The following is a 25,848-nucleotide window of genomic DNA, read 5'->3' on the forward strand; positions in this document are numbered from 1 at the left end:
GCCAAGAACACAGACACGGCCCGGAATGACACAGTCCTGGTGCCTTTGGCGCCAGGCTCAGAAATAACAGCGAACAAGAAAATTTATTTGGGACAAAATGCCTTTATTACAAGCATAGCACCTCATTCCGGATGCAAGGTGCATTTAACGTGTGATCTTCCATCACTTAAATCAGCCCCACGTGTACTCTGGGGTGGGGCTGCTATTACTGGGTTGCCTTGCACGTGCTGACTTAGTGGCAGGGTGTGGCAGGCAAGCCAGGCCTAGTGGGCGTGCCCACGATCACAGCTATATGAGCTGCTCCAATCCACGAGGCAGACGCTTCGCGTTATTCTGTACATCCAAGCAGCGTAACGCTCAACGCCACATGGGATTCAAACTTACCTTGGAAATCCTGCTTCCTGTTTCTATACTTACCATCTGGAGAATCTGCTCACCTGTGCGCGTTTTCTTCAAATCTTCTGGGACGCCGTCACCTTCATCTTGGCACCGTAGCTTACCTTCAAACCTTCCGGAGCGCTGAGCTCTTCATCCGGGGACCGCAGCTCATCTTCTTGGCTTCGAGGATGTTGAAACCACCTTCTTGGCACTGCAGCACTACGCACTTCATCTGCGACCGCATCACCTGCAAATAAAAGCAAAAGGCAAGTTTAGACATTAAAAAGACATTAAGTTTAAGGTCGCGCTCCATCGCATCTCGCGCTTTTCCTTAAACCATTACTCACCTGTTGTCAGACATTGCGGTTCCATCTATCTTCCACCCGGCCGCATTCCACACCCCCACAGTTGCCGTTGAGCTACAATTCCATCTATTGGGAAGAAAACAGAAGAGAAAACATTATTCAGGAATTTATAACAAATCGAGAGCAAGAACACAAGACAGAAAGTGAGAAGGGGAAAAACACAAAGAGGAAAAGACAAGGGACATTGAGAAACACTTCCAACCAAGAGAAGAATAGTCACAGCCAGACTGGACTATTACTCACCAGGGTTCAGTGAACGAACTAGATCCCATCGACAAGTGCCACTGCCAGAAGTAGCAGGAAGGAGAGTTCACCATCAATTAACAGGTGAGCCTTATGGGCCGGTACATGCCCACAGAAATCGCACCTTTGGTAGAAGGGTTTGAGAGGTACCATAGTCACTGATCAGCGCACTCACGTTTTCTCATATCTGCGCAGGAGCAGGGTCACTAATTGTTGCAGCCCACAGCCAGTCCGCAAGGGGAGAGATCCAACGGGGATGATCAAATTCCTGGGAGGGCTGCAACCGTGCCCCAACGCCTCCACAGAGACCAGGTGAGTGGAACACACAAATGTTCACACAGTTAATTCACTCTGCTGTGATTTGGTTCCTGGGGGTGTCACTGTTGCTAGCTCCTGGATATATACCCTTACTTGATCCAGGTGCGTCTCTGTCCTCTGTTGCAACAGGGATTGTCCCTACTATAAGGTTTTCATTGATTCTCCCCACAGTGACTTTGCTCATGGTTGCATCACTAGTAGGACATCAGCCAGGTAACATGCTTTAAATGCCAACTGGAGTCTTCACTGAACCCTAAGAAATACTCCTCCCCCACCCCCACTCTCCCTACTGTCTGGGCTGAGGCCCGGTGCGGCCTTCCAAGGCCGAAAGGGTGTTGTCGAGTCAAGGTGTTTGTCCGACGACGTTCGTCCTTATCACCGCCGAAGATGTTCATCGAAGATCAGCGATTTAAAGGCTAGAAAGAGTAACTAACTAATGAAGTTTTAATCAATGGTGTTAGCCAAAAAGGAACTCTGCAATTTAGCATCCGTCGATGGTGGCGGAAAAAAAAAAACAATCTGAGGGACACCGACGCGTGAAGCACCATGGGTACGGTGGACATCACACTAGGGATGGAATAACTGCCATGCCCCGTCGAGGTCCCTTTTCGAGTTTCAAAAACAACAACTAATACTCCGCAGCTTGCACTAGATGTCCCCCTATGCATGCAAAACTTGCGTGGCTGGACATATTTGTTTGCAGGGTGCAAATCTAATACTCGGCACATTGTTAGATCTTGCTTTGGCACAAGGAAGTAAGTTGACTAAATACCCTTGTTTACCTGGTTGGCAGGGACGATTTCTATGGCGTCCTTTTAGAGCAGTGTGACGATGCGCTGTCTTCTTTGGAGTGGGTTTTCTGGCGTGGGGGGCGATTCCGGGGTTGTCCAAGAAGCTCTATAAAATATCCGCCCGCTATGGTGGACAGCATCCATCAGTCTGAGGTGATTCCCTCCCATGCTTGGGTGAAGCTGGAAATGTGCGGAGGAGGAACCCCTTCCCCGACCGCGAGATATGCGCCGTCCTCTCTGGTAATTTTGAGATGCTTGGCCTTGATTGTTCCCCTAGGCCGTATCCTGACTTTATGGGAACCCCTCTGGGAAAATTGTCCTCGTGCGCAACAAAAATTGCTGCTTCCAATTTGGCCAGGAGGTCTATTGGTCAATTCACACAATGATTTCAATGTGTCATTCTTATTGGGCTGTTTTTAAGGCGTCCGACAGCTTTGCCAAAGAATACTTTGGGCTCGACGGGCATGTTAATGAGAGTACCCTGTGTCTCTGGTTTAAAGCTGGATTGGCGTAACCAAGCATGACGCTTAATAATGGTTCCCTCAGCTATTATTCAGCCAGCTTTGTCCGCGGCGTCAAGACCGCTCTTTAGCAGACAGCTTGACTCTGCCCTCCCTTCTACAGCCATCAGAGCTAACTGAGACTTGAGGGGTTCCGGTGCTGACGAAAGTAGCGTTGAGACTTCGTCACATTTATGGCAGTTATAACTAGCTAATAGGGTAGAGTTATTAGCAATTCTGATTTGGTATGCAGCAGAAGCAGCCACCCTCCTGCCCATTGTGTAAAGCTTCTTGCTTTCTTAGTCTGGGGGAGCCTCAGGGACTACCTGCTCTTTTTCTTGTTGTAGTACCAACTAGCGAGTCAGGCGTTAGTTGTCCCCCAATTTACAGCGGGTCTGATGGTGCAGGTCTGAAACGTTTTTCTATGGGTGGGTTCACTGCCCTCGTCTGATTGGGTGTCTCCAGCGAGGGTTGTACCTTTCTGCTAGACCGACTTTAGATGTGGAATAAATTGAGTAACAGACTTTTTGTCTCCCAAGATTTCATCCACAAAATCTTTGTCCTGTGGATCCTCGTGGGTTGCTATTTGAAAATGTTCAGCCGCTTTGATAAGTACCTCGTTAAGAAGAGGTTGATTATCGATGGGTGAATATAAGGGGGGGGTGGGTCTTGATCCACTGGTGAGTCTATGATGTACATGTCTGTCTCAGGGTCACCCTTATCCTCCTCATTATCCATATAATAAGGGTCTGCGACTTCTTGGTCATAGAGGTCTTCATGATCCGTGTCCAGGTCATATATTTCAAATGTAGTTGTATCTTGCAGTGGTTCACCTGGGCGAGACCTTTAAGCAGGGGATTCAACAGGGCTCTGCGACCCATAGGCCGCTGTTGTGGGAGTGGTGGAGTGAAAAATTGTGAAGTAGTTGGTTTGTCATGAAAGGCATTCTTCTCATAACCCTATCTATATCTTCAGCTGACCATTGGGCAGAACTATGAATGACCATAGATTGGGGAGGGAGACCTAGGTCCTCTGGAGTGGTTGGGATTACTTTAGCCTTTTTCTTCAAGGCTGAAGAAAGGGAATCCTGTGTCTGAGGTGCCTTACTCTTATGAGGGGACCTATCCTTCTGTGTCTTATCCCTATGAGGAGTCTTAGAGGAGCTCTTCTTAGACTCCCTTGACTTTACAAGGCTTTCCGGTACATGATTTTTAACTCATTGTGCAAGTCCGGCCTGCATGGGCTTTTTTACTGCTATCGACGAAGAACATTGAATCTCTTCGGGAATATTTTTATACACAACGTCTGTTCTGTCTTTCGACAGTCGGGATCGGTCATGTGGCGATCTCGATCTGGAGTGCCCAGAGGACAGCGAATCAACAGACCTTTCCCTAGATGTTGCACGTTGCTGTTTGCTTGACACGTGTGTCGAGTCTCAGCAGTGGGTTGTGTGTTTGGTGGGGTGGGGGAGGTTAGTGAGAGCGCTTTCGCCACCGGGTGTTGTCCCCATAACATGGCCGCCGGCCCGTCTGTTGGTGTCAGGGGCCTGCACTTGGGAAACTCGCAGCGTTACTGCCATCGCTGAAAGCACCCTCGACTTACATGGCCTCGAGTTGCCTGGCTTGATGGGCCCAGGGTTTAGTTAAGCAGTCCTTAAGTGTTTTGGGGTTCAAGAGTCTACACGCTGGACAGGAGCCCTCAACGTGGTCCCGAGGGAGACACAAGTTACACACAAGGTGTTTGTCCAGCAACAGGAACTTTTTGTTGCACTTAGGGCACAATTTAAAGGGTGTCCTTTCCATAACTAAATGACACGGCAGTTAGGCGAATGTAGTGTACGAAAAAGGGGTATATACACATTCTAGTATGACCTCCCCCCTCTCTCCCTACTGTGTGGGCCAAAGCCCGGAGCAGCCTTCCAAGGCCAGAACGGATCAGTCAACGGAGTCTTCAGCGGTCGTTTCTTTTCTCCACCCTTGTCGGATGGTCTCGATAGCCGGTGGATATAAAGGATTATAAGGATAGCAAGAAAAACTATTGTTAATGGTATAATAATAAATGGCGATAGCTTAAAGGGAACTCTGCGAAACAGCGTCTGTCTATGACGGTGGAAAAAAACAATCTGGGGCTCTTGACGCGTGAAGGACCATGGCTACAGTGGATGTCACTAGGGATAGTATTACTAGCACGCCCTGTCGACGTCCCTTTTCGAGTTTCAAAAACAAACTGTAATACTCTTCAGCTTCCACTAGATGTCGGCCTATGCACAGCATGTGATCCAAGCAGATTCCACAAGCCTCAGAATATATATGAGAGACAGGGGTGGGGGGAGGTTGAAGAGCTCCTACAATAGTGTGAATCACACTTTCAGGTATAGTTCCCATCTACTCCAAGACAGTGTCCCTGTTCCCATCAGAGCGACTTCCTGCTCACATTTATGGTCAGTGTCCCAATTGGGACTTTGCAATCCCTTAGTCAAGGCAATAATAGGCTAAATTGGTATTGGACCTGCCATGTAGACTCAAACTGCCAATTGCCTATGTAAGGAACTCATGGTGGCAACAGTAAAGACAGACAACTGATCACAGTTCAAGGGCGTTTATTAAACTGTATATGCGGGTTGCAAAAACGCCCAATCTAAACCTCAACTAAGATGGGAGCAAGCTACGACCATCAAATAATAATAAGGCAGTCCTAGTGGCGTCTTTTCAAATAAAAGGGCCTATACTAAGAAAAACCTATTGCCAATCCTTAAGCAAAATATAACCAAAGAGTGTAGGATAGGGTTCACAGGAAAGAAAGAAGTGTTCACAAATAAGTCAGGAAGCAGTGGTCCGGGATCACCCTTCCCGCATGATTTGAGCATGGGACAAGGCGGGGCTCCGGAGCACAGCACACGCTCCAGCTTTCCCAGCATAAGCCAAAAGTTCTGCTCTCAACTATCAGGGCCTTCAGTGGTTAAGTCTCTTTTCTGCAAAAAGTCTTGTGCCTCAGAGAATCTGATGTGTTCTAAAATAATAAACAAAAGTTCCTTTCTGCTTGCATGTTGGTCGATGCCTTTTCACCCCTGGATCTCCCCTCTTCCAGGCTCAGATACCCAGAAAGTTCCCAATAACATTTTCTTCTTGGCTGATGGTTTTTCACCACTTCCAGACTCAAAACCCTTTCGAATGTCAGCCTCCCTCAGTCGGGTTCACTATGGCTTTCTGCAAAATCTTCTCTGTGCCATTCACTAATCTTAATGTCTTTTTATACAGTTCACTGTGGACATCCCTCTGTCGGATTCACTCTTGTCAACACAATGTACATTGGGACTTGAGACTTTGCCCCCTGTTCATCGGCATCCCTCCATCAGGTTCACTCTTGTCATTCACACAGTTCCTTGAACAGTTCTTGCCAACTTTTACAATTCACACATACCTTTGAACAGTTCTTACGCTGCAACTTTACCTTCATTTTTCGGTCAAAGACTTTCGACTGTATGGAGGATTTTACTAGACCCCTGTATGACCAGTGTGACCCTCTTCTAGCGCAGTTCCCAAGGCCTTCTGGTAACGGTAGTTTCAATCATAAGGTCATTTCCCCAGAGTTTCTCAAGTGAAAGCCCATGCAGTGTCCGACTCCTCCGTAGCTGGTGTTTCCCTCTCGTATCAAAACAGACAGTACTTTGTACTTTCTTCAATTAACCGTTTTGCTATTTTTTGTTCGAACACAGTTCGGTTTCTTATCAGTTCTCGCCTCGACTCACCGGCTGTGATGGTCTGCTTGGCTTTTTCTTGTCTCTGGAGTCAAGGCCGGTACCACGGTAGCAAGTGTCTCCCCTCGGCTTGGTTATCAGCGGAGGGGAGACATGTGTACCGTTGACCTTTGCTGCAACACACACTGGCTACTGTTCATGGTATTACGATTCCTTCTGTGGAGGTTTCACAGGTCAGGCTCCGAAAGGGAAAGGTTGCTTCCTTCCTGGTCACCCTCTCGGTTCGAACCATCCTTCTCCTCTTCTTGAACTGCTGTGCTGAGTTAGCTCTCTCGTCGTGCGGTCTGCCTTGCTCGTATTGTGCTCTCGTGTTCCACCTTTTATCCCTATGGGGAAGGGAAAGGGCTGTCAGGTGTGTGATTCTGGTCAATTGCCTGACTTTGCCCGACCCTGGCGTTGGGCATGTCAGGTAAATAGCTTTGGAGTTTGTCCGTCGTCTTCTGTGATGTATGAAAGTGTTTGTGTCGGAAAAGGGGGCTGAGCGGGGGAGGGGGGTTGAATGTTTGAGTATCCTACGGGGTAGGATAGGGAAAAGGTATGAGACGGGGGATACTTTGTCTCACTCGTTGGTATCCCACTTCCACTCCTCAAGGACCCCCCACCCAGGTGATCCTCCCTCACTGGTCCACCCCCAGGAACTGGATCCAATAGCGATGCCTGTGTCCTGGCCACCTGAATGACAGATCCCCGGGGACTAGTAAGTGAGACACCTTCATGTTTCACATACCTAGAAAATCATTCAACAAAACCCTTAATGCCATCATTGTGGGGATTTAATGGCATTCTGATAATATGCATGACAGTCACATCTGCCACATTCTCCTTTACTTGAGTTTGACTCTTCTAGGGCATGCTTTAAACTGTAGTTCCAAATCTTTACAAGAAAAGGAGAATTCTTTCGGCTTAAGCAGAATACCATATTTAACTCTAGCATGCATAAACTGGCCCTCACTCTAAACAAAACAAACATAGGAAATTATAAAGCAAAACAAGTTAAGCAATATTAAACCATATTTGGATGACCTGCCCTGGGTAAGATCCTTTCCTCAGGCTTTAGAGTCAACTTCAAAATGTTCAAAGAAAAAGTCTTGAACCAGTTCTGATCAGTTCCAAGTCAAAGCAAAAGTCTAACACAAAACCCCACTGGCAACAATGCTTTGGTATTGGTTGAAAAGATCCCCTTCCAATTCCAGCAAAGAAGATAATACCAATGGTAATCCTGGTTATGACGATAACTTGTTTTCTCTTCAATATTATTTTACACAGTTCAAAAGAACATGCAATTTTTACTTTCAGGTAGGGGTGTCATGATATTAGTTTTATGCCGGTACGATAACCTTCCTGTCAAATGACGGTTTTTCATGGTTATCGTGGTATAGCAGGCGGAGTTAACTAATTTTAACAAATATTTCCTTAAAAAGGTCATAAATTGTCAGATTTATCATCAAAAAACAAAACCAGGCACCTAGGGCAAGAGTTGGGCTTTTCAACATACTTTCGACTGAAATGCCACCCCTTGCTTCCACCAAACACACACACACACGTGCGGAGGTGGGGGGGGGGGGAGAAGACCTGCTGGGACTGGCAAAGCAAACTTAATTGCTTTTCTTAAGTGGTCATTTAGGCTTTTAGCTCCCCCACTGGCTGGCTGGCATATATATATATATATATATCACGGACATGTCACCCTTTCATATGGCAGCAGGGAATACCCGCAGAGATGACTGAATTTTGCAGTGTGACTTGTAAATTCAATGATATGACAATGGGGGATTTTCCTAGTTCTATGTTTAGAAAACATTATCCATTATAAATATATAAACCCAAAAGCCACAAAAGTAAATCCTTTTCCTTCTTGGCACTCCATTTATTCTTCCTATTGCTAACATATTGATTTTGTGTCAGGCACGTGTGGTTTACGGAATGGCATTAAAAACTGCTCCAACTGAAACTACGTGTACCAGCAAAAAAAAGAACTTATTTGCATTGTCTTTTTCATTTGAAGTTCTTGTACTTACCATTCAAGTTAATGCTTTTTAGTTAACTTACGAATACGCATGCAGGATTTTCCAGCTGTAGCAAGGTAGCATTTTGAAACTTGTCTCTGTCTGAACATATTTAGCTGATCCTCCAGGAATATAAGGCGGCTGCAGAATCATGGCGCTCACTTGTTGATCGCCTTGAATGAAAGAGTGACTAGTGGAAGTGTTATAATGCAAACTTTTAGCGATGAGCTTGCTGCTCAGTCATAGGTTATCACTTTGAAAATCAGCCTCGACTTGCATTTTATTGGAACCACATGGCATGGGCATCATGACCCCTCGCTGCGACAAAAAGTTTGTTTTGATAACTCTTTATCCAATTAAAGGGAAAAAAGTCACTCATGTGTGATCTGAAAGCCCTTGTCATTGTGTTTCTTTTGTGAAATTGTCATAGCTATAGCTTGTTTACCATCTGCCTTGTGTATTATGAAGGTCTGATGTCAGAGTCACCAATGACCATGTAATCCTAAAAGGACAGCGTTCAGTAGGCGCTGTTGATTTCTTGATTTTTGCAATACATGTTCCTTTACCTTCTTAAAGATAGTGGCAAAAATTCATTTTTGTAGATGACAAAGTTAAAATGCACATCGGCACAAATACGGCATAGACCACCACCTCACCACAGCCCCATCATTACCGTTTTCCCCAGGTCTAAGTGCATTAGGACCCTTGTGATGCGAGTTCAGAGGGAGGAATGCTTTCATGAGTGGTGTCACAAATTGAGAAATATTTCACCCCCATTGTTCTGGATACTTCAAATTGAATGTTGAATCTGTCCTGCCTGCTTGACTCCAGTGCCATATGCAGAAGGCAGGTAGGTGAAGGATCAAGCGAAGCAACAACTCTAGTGCCAATGGGCAAATCTACACAGAGGACAGTGGGGGCAGTTTATTTTCTAGCAGAAAGCACTGATAGGCCCAGTGTTCACACAGTCTACAGCAGGGTCGGTCTGGGGCATACAATCGGACACCAACATGAAAGTGGCCCACAGTTGCAAATGGGAATTCATTCCTTTTGGAACACTGTTTGAATAGTACCCCCTGGGGAGATTTTTGATAAAATGTGATGCAAATTAAGAAGGTTACTCACCGTAGTGACCACCTTACTCCTAGTCCATTGTCCCCTTTCCTCCATATTTATGGGACATCTCTCCGTCCTGTGGGACGGGACCGGAGCACTTTGTAAAAAGTATCCAAAAACTTTGCAAAAATGTGTCCTTTCTCCCTTTCTTGCACGGGGCCTGGCACGCGGCCGCAACCCCGCCCACCTTGGCTCCGCCCCACGCATCGCCCATCAGTCCTTTTCAATCGCCAGGTCTAAGACCTATTAGCAATAACAGAGGAACCTTATTAGAGGGGACGGCGGGCGGGTGTATGATGGAAAGGGGACTATGGACTAGGAGTAAGGTGGTCACTACGGTGAGTAACCTGGTTATACGCCTACGTCCCGTCCCCTTTCCTCCATACTTATGGGAGATTCCCAAGCACTCCTTACAGGAACTATCGGTGGATGGCAATACCCCTTACTGAAAAAGGTTCTTCAGCACGCATGACCAAACTGAGCATCAGCTCTTGAGCTCATGTCTAGACAATAATGCTTATAAAAAGCAGATGGGGAGGCCCAAGTAGCTGCACTAGCGATGGTCCCCGAGGGGACATATTTCTGAAATGCAACTGCAGCTGCCTTACCCTGCACCAGGTGTGCATGTATGCCTTTAGAAGGCTTCAGCTCTTGGACGGTGAACGACTCCGTAATGCAGGCGGCGATCCACCGAGAAATAGTCGCCTTAGATGCCTGCTTACCTTTTGGGTTACCAAAGGTCATAAAAAATTGAGAAGAATTCCTAAGCTCAGATGTTCTGTCCAGATAGAATTTAAGAGCCCTTCTGACATGGAGACAATGCAGAACCCTTTCTGTCTCTGAGGCAGGGTTCGGCAGGAAAGCAGGATTTGTCTGTAGGACCACCTTATCCTTGTGAAAGACCAAGCAGGGATGCTCCACCGACAAGGCCTGGAGTTCACTCACCCACCTTGCTGACGTAACGGCGACTAAAAAGGACACTTTCCAGGATAGATACTGGAGGTCCACCGTGGCCATTGGTTCGAAAGGTTTTTGGCACAACGCCGTCAGGACCACATTTAGATCCCACCTCGGGTGTGGACTACGAATTGGAGGATAGAGGGCGTCAATCCTGCAAAATGCCTCATAACCACTGGGTTACACAGAGAAAGAGCATTGGTCCGTAGAAAGGTAAGCAGAAACTGCTGAAAGGTAAGTTCTGCATGACAGAACGTGGAAACCCGACTCTGCTAAGAAGGATACAAAGGACAGTACCGTGTCAATTGTTGACCCCCCTTGGGTCCAACTGCTTGCTTAAACACCAATTACAGAACCTGAGCCATTTGCTTCAGTACTGGGACCTAGTCGAGGGTTTCCTGGCTGTCTGGATAATACGCATGTTATCCGCAGACAAGTTAAGATGTTCTAAAGACTTGAACTCAGCCACCATGCCGCCAAGCTAAGCGATTGTGGGTTGGGGTGCCACAGCTGCTGTTCCCCCTGGTGAAGAAGATCGGGGGTCACCGGAAGCCTGATCGATGGATACACCGACAGGTGTTCAAGTTCTGAGAACCAAAACCTGGCTGGCCACCACGGGCTATGAGTAGGAGAGAACAGTTCACCGGGTTCTTCAATTTGCAAACTGCTCGGTGAACTAGAGGCGGGAAAGCGTAAGCTCTCATGTTGTGCCATGGAATCTCGAGAGCATCCCCCAGAGAGGAGGCTCCCAGCCCCCCTCTGGAGGCATACTGAGGAAGCTTCTTGTTTACTGCCGTAGCGAAGAGGTCCACCTCCGGTGTGCCCCAATGCAGGAAAATCCATGAGATGACCTCCGCCTTCAACTCTCACTCATAGCTGACCATTGTCCGCCGGCTGAGGGCATCCGCTGCGACATTCAGCTGGCTCGGGATGTGCACTGCAAGCAGCCAAACACCATGAAGAACAGCCCATTCCCAAATCTGGATGGACAGGTCCCCGAGAGGGGGAGACTTGGTTCCCCCTTGTATGTTGATGTAATACATTGACACCACATTGTCCGTGCGTATACGGACCACCTTGTTGGCAATGATCGGTCTGAACGCCCTGAGCGCTAGGAAGATCGCCAGAAGCTCCAGATGATTTATGGGGAGGAGCTTGTCCTGAGGCGACCAAAGATCCGAGACCTGAAAAAGACTCAACGTCACACCCCACCCCAGAAGGGAGGAGTCTGTCGTGACCGTCACCGTAGGGGCTGGGTCCTGAAACCCTGCACCCACCGACAGGTTGCTGAGAGACGACCACCACTCCAGGTCCACTCTCATGGAAGCCGGAATCATTATCAACTTGGAGTCTGGATCCACAGCCTGACGCCAAGAACTCCGAAGGGCCATCTGAGTTCACCTCATCTTGAGACGAGCTAGAGGAAGAGCCAACACGCACAAGGCCATGAGGCCCAGAAGCCTCTGGAACCACCAGGCCGACATGCTCTCTGACTGCGCAAACTTCTGACACGTAGCTAACAGATCCGCTATCTGTCCCCGGTCAGGTACACTCTGCAGTCGATCGAGTTCCAGCGAAAACCCAGGAAAATCAAGTCCTGAGAGACCGTCATGGAAGCCCAAGATGGAACAGGAGCTGTGGGAGACTGAAGACTGCTTGCGGCTCTCAATGGGCAAGAACTGCGTAAGAGCCAGTTGTCCAAATACGGATAGACATGGATACCCTGCAGATGAATATAGGCTGCGATCACCGACATCATCTTCAGAATCATCATCAGAATGAAACAGCTCCTTACCGTCAAACGGAAGGTCCAAACACCTTGTCCTGTACTTCCTTTGAAAACTTGGTGGCATGTAGCCACGCCTGTCGTGAGGTATCAACCCCCAGCATAAGGCCCGAGTCGAGGTGTCTATGTGGTGAGCCGCAGCCTCCATGAGATCCTGGGCCAAGACCCTGGTGTCGGATAAGCCCGCTTTAAAATCTTCCAGCTTTTCGACCGGAATGAACTCCTCAAACTCCGACAGACCTTTCCACATCCGCATATTAGCCCCCACTAACACTAGTTCGGAATTGGCCTGCCGGAACTGCAAGGCCAAGTTAGCGAAAATCTTCCTCCCAATGGAGCCAAGAAGCTTGTCTCCTTTCCCAGAACCTGAGTAGCCGTCGTGGAAGAGGATGCTGCAGACCTGGACTGTAAGGTAGCCGCAGCCAACACCGTGGAGGAGGAGGGTGGACAAGACAAAGCTACCTCTTCTGAAGAATGCAGCCTGGATTACGCGTCAATTTTCTTATTGACGAAAAGTCCAGAATGTGGCTTTTCCCAAACGCTACGGACCTCGGCCAGAACGTCATTCTGCAAGAACAGGCCAGTACGCTCCAAAGGAGACTCCCCTCATGTAGGAGTTTGCAGAGAGAATGGGCACGGTAAAAAAATACAGAATTTAGCCCATATTTAGCAGCATTATATATGTTTGTTATGGTGGGTACTGGCATTCTTGAGCATGTTGACACATTGCCGTGTTTAATGGCGTAAATAGTGATAATATGCACGTGAAGGAAATTCTCTCTACTAAGGAGTCGTTATTTTATGCTTTCTCTATAGCTTCGTGAAATAGCACTGACTGATACTTGCTATAAAGTGAAGGCTATCCGTTTAAGAACAATGTGTGGCTCTGGGGGGCAATTGGCAGCCTCTTGAAGATTTCCACTTTGCACCAGGGGTGCTTAAGTGTTTTTATTTACTTGGCTACAGGAATGAACACTGAGTGTTCGATATATTTCCAGAACGCTGAGAGCTGTTTCGGTTGATTCCACAGGTTGTCAACTTGTATTGATTCCGGTGGAGGATTGATTTCCGCTGTCCCGTTCACGAGCCCTTGAGTTGGCACTTGGGGCGTATGTGTTTATTGAATCATAACACATTTGTGACATTATTAGTCACTTTTTTGAAGCAATAGGGATGACACTTTGGTTTTTATCTTTTTTAGATTCACCACTGGCCCATATATGTTGAGAATAGGGCATGGTGATTTCTCCATGCCCTACGTCCTGAAGAAGGTCTTTTACCGAAACACGTGTCAAAGCTTTTTGGTGTGAATCATCTGGTCGAATAGAATACCGGATGTATAACGACACCTGATACTATGGACTGGGTCACTGATTAATGTGACAATTGAAACAACTGGTGTAGAAATATTACCAAGGTCTACTGGTTTAGAAATTACACTGTGGTGTTTTATAGATGAATGTCTGAATGAGTTTTGTATGTGGCTGTGATTGAAGGAATGAATTGTTTTTTATCGAATTTTATGATAAAGATTATTTGTTATTTTGAGTTTATTGATTAAAATTTGATATGTTTTGAACTCAGTGTCATCCCGTTCTACTGGTCCACTTTTTTGATTATTATGTACTATACCTGAAGGATCAGGGACTTAAGTGCAGGTTTACCCCTTTATTTACAATCTTCTGCATTGTCAGGCAAAGTCTGAGTCTGACCAGAAAATGCAACCTCTTCTGATAACCAAGGCACTCTTTCCTTCAATAACTTTCTTAAAGGGCACAGCCTCTTTGCCTGTTCCTTCTGTCTGACTGCCACAAGGATAATCTGCTTCTGCCCACAAGACTTACTTCCTCTCATCTTCAGCAGTCTTTAGCATTACAGGTTAACTTTTGAATATTCTTCACAAGCACCCAGCTCCCCTTCCCCAGCTTTACTCACATCTCTTCTGCTCCAGTAATTACCCAGAAGTCATAGTTCCCCTCTCTCAGCTTCCGGTAACAACGCCACACTAATATCTTGGGTTACTGGACTGTTAACAACTTTACAAAGTCGGTAGATGGTTTCACTATGGAAAGGGTTCACCGTTTGGCTTGGGTAGAGCTTGTTCTACTCTTCAGTATTGTGTACGTCTTGGAAAAATAAACAAAATATATTCTGGATACAATACAAGGTTCAAAGTGAAAACATAATTGGGCACACGCGACCACTGGCAGATAGATATAACCTTAAAGTGATGAATAGAATTGTATTCCTGTATAGTGTTAAAGGAGACGTCAGACTTCCTTCAGAAAACACAATTGGTCACACGCAACCTTCCTTTGATGCCGTTTTCACTTCGCATTACTTGTAACTCTTGTACAACGTGTCACGATTCCAGTACGGGCACTGGGCAAATGGGTCAGGACTAGGGGTATTTCCCCTCATGACAGTGTAGGAAAAAGGTGGATGTGTAAGGGCTGGCTGGCATAAGCGTACATGGAGTATGGCCTCAACCCACACCAACATGGCCACCAAGGAAGAACCCACTGTGGAACTCAAGATGGCACCTGACAGATACAAGGATCTGACATCCCTGGTTGTCTAGTGTTGACAAAGCGCGGCCCGAGGCTATAAAACCACACCCCGGGCCACACCCTGTGCTTAGCATTTCATCTGCTACCTACCAGTGCAGTGTCACGCTTACCGGTCCTGCTTGTCCACGTGCAGACAGCTTTCACGCAAGTTTGCAGAAAACTTGCCCACATCGGGGAGCCTCACTGCACCGCAAGGCTTCCGCTTCCAGCCCTGCCCAGAGCCTTACCTAGACCATAGTAGACGTGTAGCCGCTCATCCCAGAACTTCATTTGCTAACCCGAGTTTTATTCTTCGTCTGAAGTCCACAGCAACCGCAGTTCCTGAGAATCAATACCAGTTAATCCTGCTTCCCGAACCCCATGTAACTTTTGCTCACCTGTACGCGAGTCAGCAGCACCGCTTTTTTCTCTGCTCCGATTCCTGCAAAGATATCCAGCCGATTTAATCCTAAAAAGAAAGGGAGGAAGACTATTAAAACCAATGCATCAATGCAAACAAGGACATAGTGCAATAAATCTTGCTTCACATCGAAAACATCCACGACCTGGGGTTACATTTTCTACAAGGACTCACCTACTAATTTCCATGATCCAGTGTCGCAGCCGGCCTGGATCACGCATCTTCAGTGAAGTAACTGTTGTTGGATACTTGATGATCTAAGATCTCGGGCTTCAGTTTACTACAGTGAGCAACAGTCGCTACATACCAGTCAGTTCACCTAAAGAAGGAGAGGGCTAAAAGGGAGGTGAGGGAAAAGCAGAACGTAACCAGTACTGAACCCTTTTACTTACCTTTAGGTCCTCCAGATCCCACGAACACCACTTTCCAGAATTCCCAAGTCCATCACGGTCCCTACCAACCTCACGGTCCTCTGGAGGTTAATCCCCAGCAGACCACTGGGGAAAGGAGCGGCCGGGATAATCTTCAGGGTAAAGTCATTCCAAGGGGGCAACACTTCGCAACAGCCCGGACCAGGCACTCCTGCAGGGCACCAGAGGGAAGCATTACACAAAGTCAATGTTAGATACTCGGAATGAATGTAACAAGCGTTCCTTCACATTTAAGGACGCACAACCACTCCTTAGTCCGTACAGAGTTCAACAAGGGATGTAATGGTTATTCACTTCTCACGCAAACATTACAGCTTTCAGATTAAGTTTGAGTGCTACAATTCCATTGTTACCAGACAGTTTAAAGATATCTAACAACTTTTACTCGCTGTAAACGTTATGCAAGTTACTTCAGAGCCGACTCCACTTACCAGCAAGGCTTGTTGAGTGAATCTGAATGCCGTGCTTTGCCCAACGGCTTCGGGGACACTGTGGTTGCGGGTCGCTCCGCTGACTTCCTCTACCTCCGCTACTACTTCTGGCTCAATTGGGAGACGCACCCTTCTCCAGCACGGGCGTCTCCGGTCTGGCCTCCTTAACTGGGAGATTTTCTTACTCCTGAGCCCCTCGTCTTACCTTCTGCTTCTGGCCCTGGACTCCTGCAGGGCCATAGCTCGGCAATCACAGTAACTCAGCTCACATGGGGAAAACTTCACCTCAGAACTTGTAGTGGGAACTCTGATGTCTCCACGTTCCAGTGTCCTTCTGTGCTCCCATTTCCGCGTCACCTGCCAGCCTCATGCTTCTCCTGTTCTACTACTACTGCCAGCCTTCCAACTCCTGCTCCAGCTCCTTCTGGGCCACTAGCTTCAATTGCCCCACTCCTGAAATGGCTACTAGGCTTAATTTCCTGACTACACCTACATGCCTCTTCAGCCCTCTTCCTCGTTTCAGTTCCTCTAGGATTCTGGGACATGTGGCTCTTTTAAACAAAGTTAGGTTTTTCCACTTCTTGATTCTTCATAAGGGTAGCTTGAATTCCCTTAACAGTTTTAACAAAGGGGTTGTGGGTTTTAACTTTTACAGAGGAAGATGGTTTAGAGAAGACATTTCCACAATTCTTTGTTTGCACTCTTTGGAATGAGGAAGCCATTTCGTTTTAAATACCAAAAAGGGTCTTTCTCGTGGTATAGTGTGCTTTGATGTTACAATCCAAGGGTTCACAACCTTAGATTTAATACAAGGTTGGGAGACATTAAAATGACCATAAGCCATACCCTCTTTTGGCACAGTAGTAAGAATCTCCCTATCAGAAGAAAAAATACTGTGTCTCATGTGTAAGGAACTCATGGTAGCAACAGTAAAGACACACACAAGTGATCACAGTTCAAGGGTTTTTATTAAACTGTATAAATGGGTGAGAAAAACGCCTAATCTAAACCTAAATCTAAGATGAGTGCAAGCTACGACCATCAAATAATAAGGCAGTCCTAGTGGCATCTTGTCAAATAAAAAGGGCCTATACTAAAAACAACTATTGCCAATCCTTACCGCTAAGTTACAAAACAGTGTGGGATAGTGTTCACAAGAAAAGAAAAAAAGGTGTTCACAAGTGATAAGTCAGGATGCTATGGCTGGGGTCTCCATTCCCCACGTTTTTAGCACAGGACAAGGCGGGACTCTTGAGCACAGCACACGCCTCGGCTTCTCCAGCACCAGGCTACAGTTACTTTCAGTGATAACAAGACCGTCAGTGGTCAAGTCTCTTTTCTAAAGTTTCTTACCTCAGGGGGCCTGATGTGTTAAAATAACAAAAAACAAAAGCTCCTTTCCGTATTCTTTTTTGTTGAGCGATTACTCTTCACCCTTGATCCACCTCTTCCGGGCTCAGACCCCTCTCAAATGTTCGCCTCCCTCCATCGGGTTCACTACGGCCTTTCACTCAGAATATTTTCACATGTCGTATTCACAGGTCTCAATGTCTCTTTAAACAATCTTTCACTGTGGACTCCCTCAGCCGGGTTCACTCTTGTCAACACAAAGTTCACAGGGTTATTGTGCTTCACCCCATTTTGCAGGCATCCATCAGCCGGGTTCACATTTGCCAGCTACACAGTTCACTTTGCTTTATCACAATGCAGGCTTCTCTTCCCTTAGGTTTCCTCTTGGTTACAGGTCAAAGACTTGATCGTACAAGGGGTTTTACTCGACCCTTGTATTACCACTTTGACCTCCTATGTCGGCTTTCCTAGGGCCTCCTGGTATCTGTACTTTTACCAAAAGGGGACCATCCAGAGTCTTTCGAATGAGCACTCAAGCAACGCTGGACCCTCCCTGGGCTTTAAAAGTTCTGTAACACACAAGGTCTTTGTTCTTCAATTCACATCATGTTGTCATTTGCAACCTTCGCTCAACACAGTTCGGTTTACTATCGGGTCTCCCTCCGACTCACCGGCTGCGATGAACTGCTTGCCATTTCTTGTGTGTGGATTCAAGAACCGTACCACGGTAGCAAGCGTCTCTCCAGGCCTTGGTTATCAGTGTAGGAGGGCCCTGTGCACCGTTGACATCTGTTACAGCATACACTAGCTGTTGTTCCCTGCCTTATGATCCCTTTCACATGGCTTTGTGGGTCTGGGTCGAAAAGGGCAAGGGCACTTCCCTCCTTGTAGTCCTTCCCATTCTCACCACCTTTCTCCTCCTTTTGAACTGTCGTCCTGGAACAGCTGCCTCCTCAGCAGTTTGCCTTGCTCAAAGTGTTCTCTTGTGCTCCATATTCGATCCCTGTGGGGAAGGGAAAGGGCCGTTGGGTGTGTATAGTTATTGCCAATTGCCGGACCATTGTGTTGGGACGTCAGGTAAAGGTCTCTGGTATTAGTCGGTTGTCTTTCATTGTGTAAGAAAGTGTTTGTGTCCAGAAGGAGGGGGAACTTCTGAATATCCTATAGGGTAGGATGGAGAAGAGGTATGACTCACTTCCATTCCCCAAGGACCCCCAATACAGGTGATCCTCCCGCACTGGTCCACCCCAAGGAACGGGATCCAATAGCGATGGCCGTGTCCTGGCCACATGGATGACCGATCACTGGGAACTAGCGGGCGAGACACCTTCAGGTTTCTCACACATCCCACAGAACCTCCTCGCTACCCTAGGCCTGGTCTCCACCTAGGGGATCCTCCCCCAGGGTTGGGGTCAGGATGCATCTGCCTTCCCCTTGCCCCATAGATGGAGACTTTAGGCAGGGTTTTAGCTAGGGATCTGCAAGATTCTTCACAGCTCCCAGCAACATCTAGAACAGTCCCAACCGAAGAACCCTCACACTCACAGGACATAAGGTTTAATTCCCGGAGTAGTGCCCTTGATACAAACCATCTACAAACATACGGGCACACAGAACCCGGATACTTCAGACGTGCATGAACCAGCAAAACGTTCCTTCATTCCCCCCCCCGTCCCAAACAAACCAACACAGAACCTCTTTCTCGGATCTCAAATTGCCAAGAAAGACCACATAAATGGCAGCAGATAACATAAAATTCAATAACATAAAAGGCATAATTTACAGAGAAATTGCAGTTTTCGTCTTTAAATTAGTAGAAAGCATGGTTATCAAAAAGACAATGGGCCTCATTACGAGTCCGGCGGAAACCTGCCGGAATTTCAGGCACGGTTACCGCCTGACTTGTATTACCATTCCGTCTCTGTGATTGCCGGAATCACCGGGACATTACAACCCTGGTGACCCGGTAATTCCGGAGGCGGAATCTGTTAATCCCCATTCCCATGGAGTCCTATAGGACTCCATGGGAATGGGGAAGTGGAAACACCGGCACCATGCTGTAATGGTGCCAGTGATTCCATGTCTGCCTGCAGGCGGGTGGTGTTAAACCCGCCAGGTCAGACCAGGTGGGAATGACACCTCCCGCCTGAAGGACTCTTAATCAGCCGGTCTGGAAAGAACGGTGGTGGCGGATTTACCACCACCGTTCTTTACGGACCGGCTGACTTGTAATGAGGCCCAAAGACTATTTGTCAATGACATTTCAGACTCTAACAGGGTTAGTGCCATTTGAGTGTCCTCACAGAGAGGTTGCTGACATGATTTGCTTGTCAGAATCTTCGATAAAGACAAATAGTTACCTGTGCCACAGCAAAGCGGAGATTTATGGTCTTTCCAGACTTCAAAAGTTCATGCAGTTTTTTACTGTGAACAACATTCTCAAAATAGACCCAAAGTTTTTCCACAACATCCTCCTCAAGTTCCAACTTCTTAGTGTGATATCCAATCAGTGTATGGGTTACCCAATCAAGTAGCACCTAGAAGGTAAAGATTAGGAGATATGATTTTATGTTCTAAAACTATGCAAGAGAAAGAAAAAACATTTTAAGAAGAGCCTTTAATTATCCTCAAACTCCCCCCAAAACCCCCACTTTCTTAACACCCTTGCTGCACCAAGCTCAAAAATGGTAGTAAAATATAGAGGCAGTCATTCTTGCAATCGCAGAATACAAAATCAACTGCAAAAGACACAGCCAAGAGTGATTTTATAGCAAGATGCAGTGAGGCCAAGGGATCTTTTTTCTCAGACGGGAGCTCTATAATTAAGAGAAAGACACTGGCCAGTTTCTGAGATGGAAGGCAAGGCTGGAGAGAAAGGGCTGCAAGTAAAAATACTAGCACAAGCGTGGCAGGAATTGGGCACCTCTCTGCTCCCACCATCCACCTCAAGGTTAGAACTGTCTTTGGATTGCTGTCTGGTGGGGCTCCTGCCTCCTCTTGACAAGGTCACACTCCGTGCCTTGGCAAACCGGCGCGAACCGCCATTGACAAAAGCCGGCAGACCCACTAGAGCAAAAGCGGTGGGGCTTAGCAACCTTTTTATGTATTGGCATGTCTAAAATGTTTCGGGTAGGGAAGACAGGGACTAATTGGCCCGGGGAACCGGTGGGAAAACACCAATTAGGGAAGGAGGTCAAGGATAAAAGCATAGGCAGGAAGGTGTGGGTCGTTTGGGGGAGGACAAAGGAGGCAGAGATGGTGGTCTAAGAACAAGAGGAAGGACAGTGTAGATGAACCTGGAGTCGATTTCTGTGGAGTCGATTTCTAGAAAATGGGAGGTATTAGTTGGTGAGAGAAAGTGGTGTTCTGGTGTGAATGGGCGTAGTGAAAGTAGTGCTGGGAAAGTAGGGAGTGAGTTAAAGATTAATAGACTAGAAGGAGAGTGACAGTAGCAGGGGAGGGGTGAGTGGAGGGTTTAGGACAGGAGTGGAGAGGGGAGAGTGGGTGTGAGGATGCAGCAGAGGGTACGATTGAAGAGTGGAGGTAGACTGCAGAGAAATACCAAGACAGTAAGAGAGGGGATGGAAGAGAGAGCAAGTGAGCAAGAGAGTGCGAGCGAGAGGGTGAGTGAGCGCAAGGAGGTGTAATATGAAAAGAAGAGCGAAGAAGGAACAGAGCATGAAGACCGGAGTGTCTGGAAGGCAGCACCCTTAGTCATCTCCTGAAGAAATCCCAGACAGAAACCCTAGAGTGTTCTCCGAGGGAGGCTAAATAGATTAGGCATTTGCCTTTAGGCTATCCCAAGAAGCAAGACAGATTCTAGACGGAAGGGGTTAGAGTGGGACTGCCCGTGCCTAGTTTAGAGAGGGGCAGCCATTAGGCCCACTGAAAAAAAAAATAAGAAAAACCCTTGAACCGCAACTGCGAATTGGTGCGTTCTTGAGGCCATCCGTGACAATAACTATGCCGTCTGAAAGTGAGGATACCTCCAATCTCTGAGACCCAGAGTACAGGGCTAACAGTTTAAAATGTGGAGTATGTACAGACTTGAATGCTAATTTGAGAATGCAAGGAGATGCAATCCCTTCCTCTAGGGAGCTCCCTCAATCTTGAGAAAGGATTTGTTTGCTAACTGAGGATGCAAAACAGTTCAAGAGTGAATTTGATGTGCTTTTCTCCTTCTAGGTAAACTTGTTCCACCCGCCAGTTGTGCAGGTTCAGGCCTGAAAATTTGGTAGGGTTCCCTGCAGGTACATCTTACATTGTGTCAGATCTTAATGGGTCCAACTGTAGTCTTCCAGTCGTTCCCACTCAGGTGTTTGCAAGTAGAATTACAAGAGAAAACTCCATAAGTGCTGTCCTTGGGTTATTTTCCTGTTCAGTTCCAGCCTTAACCTTCTCACATTGGTTGCTTCTTCGCTAGTTAGCTGCCCATAGGTCTCTAGTCTATCGGTCCACGACTCTTGCTGTATCCGTGTCTCCTGTGGAGCCCCACCGGTGTACTGAAAGTGCATTCCATCTTTCTACCCGTACCTGCAGCTGTTCCCACAGTGAGACCTTACAGTGGGGCCTTTTGGCAGAAGCGGTTAGCGGTCCTCCTTTTGGGCAGGGTCCTTTTGAAGGACCAGACCCAATCATGGTATGAGGTACTAATAAGTTTACAGGACAGCTCCTCTCTGCAGGCCACAAGACTGCCAGCTGCTGTGACAGGCAGTCTGCATCATCAGAATGCAGATGTCACGATGGTGGGCGCTCTGCCTTGTGGGACGTCCGCGCTTCACTGGGGCCCCCACTGTCACAGACGTCATCCCTTGGCAGTTTCTTCTCTAGACCAGACAAGAACCACCTCAACATTCACAGTTTAGTGCCTTTGTTGCATGCAAGTCAGGTGCAAATAGAGTGGTCAGTGTACAAGGTGAAAGGTTTCCCCAATAGGTAGTAGCAGAGGGATTACACTGCACATTTTACACCAAGACATTTTTCGATTGTGGAAGTTCCTGGTTTAGTGCGGAAGTAATGTAGGCTTATGAAGACCATTGGTTTGGGGTCCACCAGTGATGTCCGCGACAGGATGCCTCCAAGGCCAACCCATGAAGCCATCTGTCATGGCACAGGATTGTCCATCTTGCACCGATGGAAGCATGGTCGCGCAAATGTGCTGAGATGTCTTTTGGACGTCCGAAAGTACCTGTCTATTTGTTTATCCAAGATGGAATCCTGTGCGTCCTATTAGTAGCCTGAGGACATGCAAGCACTCACGTTACAACGCTGTTTGTTTGCATAGGTGTGAGAATGATAGACAGGAGACAAAAACCCGTGCTGCAATAATCTTTATTATTGCCGTATGGTTGATCCGGAAAGAGTCAATAACTGAGGTGTGGTAAATCAATAATAAACTGAAAGTTCTGGCGGTTGCTTCACCGTGGGGTTTTTCCTTCCCCAATTGCCCTTGGGATAAGGCTGTGGTCCTCTAACTCGGGTTATCTGGGTAGGCCCACCACTCGGGGGTTGCCTGCGTGCTCCTCGGTGTCCTGTGAAAATAACAGACAGCCTTGTTTAGAAAAGGCGGGCCTTTAAATACTTCACTGGGTTCAAATCCCCACCAATGAGCAGACGTCTTGCCTAGCTCGTCTGTTATTGGTTGGGAAGGTTTGGCCCCGCCTCCCTTAAGACCGGGTTTCCCTGCCGTCAGTTTCGCCTGCCCCTGTAGCATGGGGACTGTTCCTGAAGCGTTTCCGTCGGCGGCATCCATGCGGCGCCGGGACTTGGGTACATAGGGGTGGCCTCTGATGTCGGGTTTCTTACTCCTCCTCGGCCGCCGACCGCGGCCTGCATCCTGACAAGGTTCCCGCCCCCTTCCCAATCCGGGTCGGCGACTCCAGTAAGGTGAGTAGCTAACCCCGCCGTAGCGTTCGGCGGGGGCGGCTCCGCTCCCGTCAGGATCGCCTAGTTCGTCCGATGTGTGCGAGTTGGTGGCTTTTCCCAAGGCCGCTGCCGGCACCTCTTCACACATACTCACCCCGGGATCTGGCCGATCGGGCCAGTGAGAGCACCTGGACAGGTAGTCCGCCACCAGCTGAAATCTGCCTGGCCTATGCAGAGTCAGAAAGTCAAAGGGTTGTAGGGAGAGGAACCAGCGAAGAACCCTCTGGTTGGTATCCTTGTGTCGGGCAAGCCATTGTAGAGGTGCATGGTCCGAGAACAACGTGAACCGACGACCAACCAGATAGTACTTGAGGGATTCAATCGCCCATTTGATGGCCAGGCATTCTTTCTCAATCGTGGAGTACGCCGACTCATGTGGCAGCAACTTTCGGCTGATGAAGCAAATGGGCCGCAGTTCCGATTCTTGTTCCTGAGACAGGACGGCGCCCAAGCCATGGTCCGAGGCATCAGTCTGGAGGAAGAACTGCTTCTGAAAGTCGGGACAACATAATACCGGATCAGATGTGATCCTTTCCTTTAGAAGATCTATGGCCCTTAGGGCGGCTTTGTTATTGGTTAGGTTTGGGTTCCCTTTGAGTCTTAGCGCATCGGTGAGTGGCGCGGCTATGGAAGAAAAATCGGGAATAAACCTCCTATAATAACCAACGAGCCCCAGAAAAGCCCGTATTTGTTTCCTGTTCACAGGTGTTGGGATGCGAAGAATGGCCTCAGTTTTGGACATCTGTGGTTTCAGCATTCCACCCCCCACCACGTGTCCGAGGTACTTTGTTTCGTGAGTTCCCATCGTGGTCTTACTGGGATTGATGTGAAGGCCTGCTACATGTAGGTCAGCTACCACCGTTTCCAAATGGTTCAGATGATCCTCCCAGGTTTTGCTGTATACGATGATATCGTCAAGGTAGGCCGCTGCATATCCCTCATGCGGTCTTAGGATGATGTCCATAAGTCTTTGGAAGGTGGCTGGTGCCCCATGTAGGCCAAAAGGAAGAACCTTAAACTGATACAGTCCCCTTGGTGTGGAAAAGGCGTTTTTTTCTTTATCCTGGGGTCGCAAAGGGATCTGCTAGTATCCCTTTGTTAGGTCTAGCGTACTCAGATACCGGGCAGCCCCGAGTCCCTCTAACAACTCGTCCATCCGTGGCATTGGGTATGCTTCGTAACTAGACACGCTGTTCAGCTGCCTGTAGTCCATGCAGAAGCGGATTGAGCCATCAGGTTTAGGGACCAGAACTATGGGCGATGACCAAGCGCTGACTGAAGGCTCAATGATGTCTAGTTGCAACATTTCATCTACCTCCGTGTTTATGATTTGTCTCTGGGCTTCGGGTATCCGGTAGGGTCTGAGCCGTACTACTTGTCCGGACTCTGTTTTTATCTCATGCTCCAGTAATTTGGTCCTCCCTGGTAAGGTGGAAAAGGATTCTCTGTAGGGTAGTAGCCTATGCATCAGCTCCGTTCTCATGAGTGGCGATAGGGCGTTCCCCCACTGGACGTGGTCCAGCGAACCGGGGTCCGGGTTCGCGGTTTCCAACGTTTCTATGTCTCCGATGGTTCCTAGTGCTGATACCAGGGGTTCATTCCACTCCTTCAACAAGTTGATGTGGTATATTTGATCCGGGTTGGTTCGGTCAGGTTGGTGCACCCTATAGGTCACGGAACTGAGAACATCCGTGATCTTGTATGGGCCTTTCCATCTGGCCAGTAATTTGTTGGCGCTGGTAGGTAAGAGTACGAGTACCTGGTCTCCTGGGCTGAACCTTCTAATCTGCTCCCTTTATTATAGTTTTTCTCTTGTATGTTCTGGGCATGAGAGAGGTTGGCTTCCGCCAAAGCACGCAGTGCGCTTAAATGTTCCTTCAGTTCCTCGGTATATTCGGTTAGGGTCGTTTCTTCGGAGGCTTCCCATTCTTCCTTAACCAGGTCTAGGATTGTTCGGGGTTGTCTCCCGAACAGGAGTTCAAAGGGGGAAAACCCCGTGGAGGATTGGGGTGTGTCTCGAAGGTCCATCAGAACAAGAGGTATCGCCCTATCCCAGTTCTGGGCACCTGGTCCTGTCACCCTTTTCAACATGTTCTTTATCGTTTTGTTATATCTTTCGACTAAGCCGTTGGTTTGGGGATGATACACGGATGTTCTTAGCTGCTTGATGTGTAGGCGTTCACACACTTGTAGTAAAGTCGACATGAAATTCGTCCCTTGGTCAGTGATGATTTCTGAGGGTAAGCCAACTCGGGCAAAGAAGGGTATGAGTTGATCACATAGTTGTCTGGCTGACGTCCCTTTAAGGGGAAATGCTTCAGGATAACGTGTAGCATAGTCGACTACGACCAGCATGTATTTATACCCTCTACTGGCTGGTTCCAATGGCCCAACAATATCCATGCCGATCCTCTTGAATGGTACTGTAATAAGGGGCATCTTTTGTAGAGGAGCTTTAGCTGGTTTTACTCCGCTCGTTAGTTGACAGGTAGGGCATCTTTTGCAAAACTGAGCCACCTCCCCA

At 47.7% G+C, this 25,848-nt stretch overlaps 1 protein-coding gene across 2 annotated transcripts in view; it reads right to left on the bottom strand.

The window, feature by feature from the left end:
• URB2 (URB2 ribosome biogenesis homolog) overlaps positions 1–25,848 on the bottom strand; it is a 945,224-nt gene that overhangs the window by 753,739 nt on the left and 165,637 nt on the right. For both annotated transcript variants that reach the window (XM_069607426.1, XM_069607425.1), the window contains exon 3: positions 19,760–19,936. In XM_069607426.1, the coding sequence (XP_069463527.1) occupies positions 19,760–19,936 (177 nt within the window). The remainder of the gene's footprint in view (positions 1–19,759; positions 19,937–25,848) is intronic.

Source organism: Ambystoma mexicanum, chromosome 4q (genome assembly GCF_040938575.1).
Source record: "Ambystoma mexicanum isolate Mex_15411 chromosome 4q, UKY_AmexF1_1, whole genome shotgun sequence".
In the NCBI taxonomy this organism is placed as follows: Eukaryota; Metazoa; Chordata; class Amphibia; order Caudata; family Ambystomatidae; genus Ambystoma; species Ambystoma mexicanum.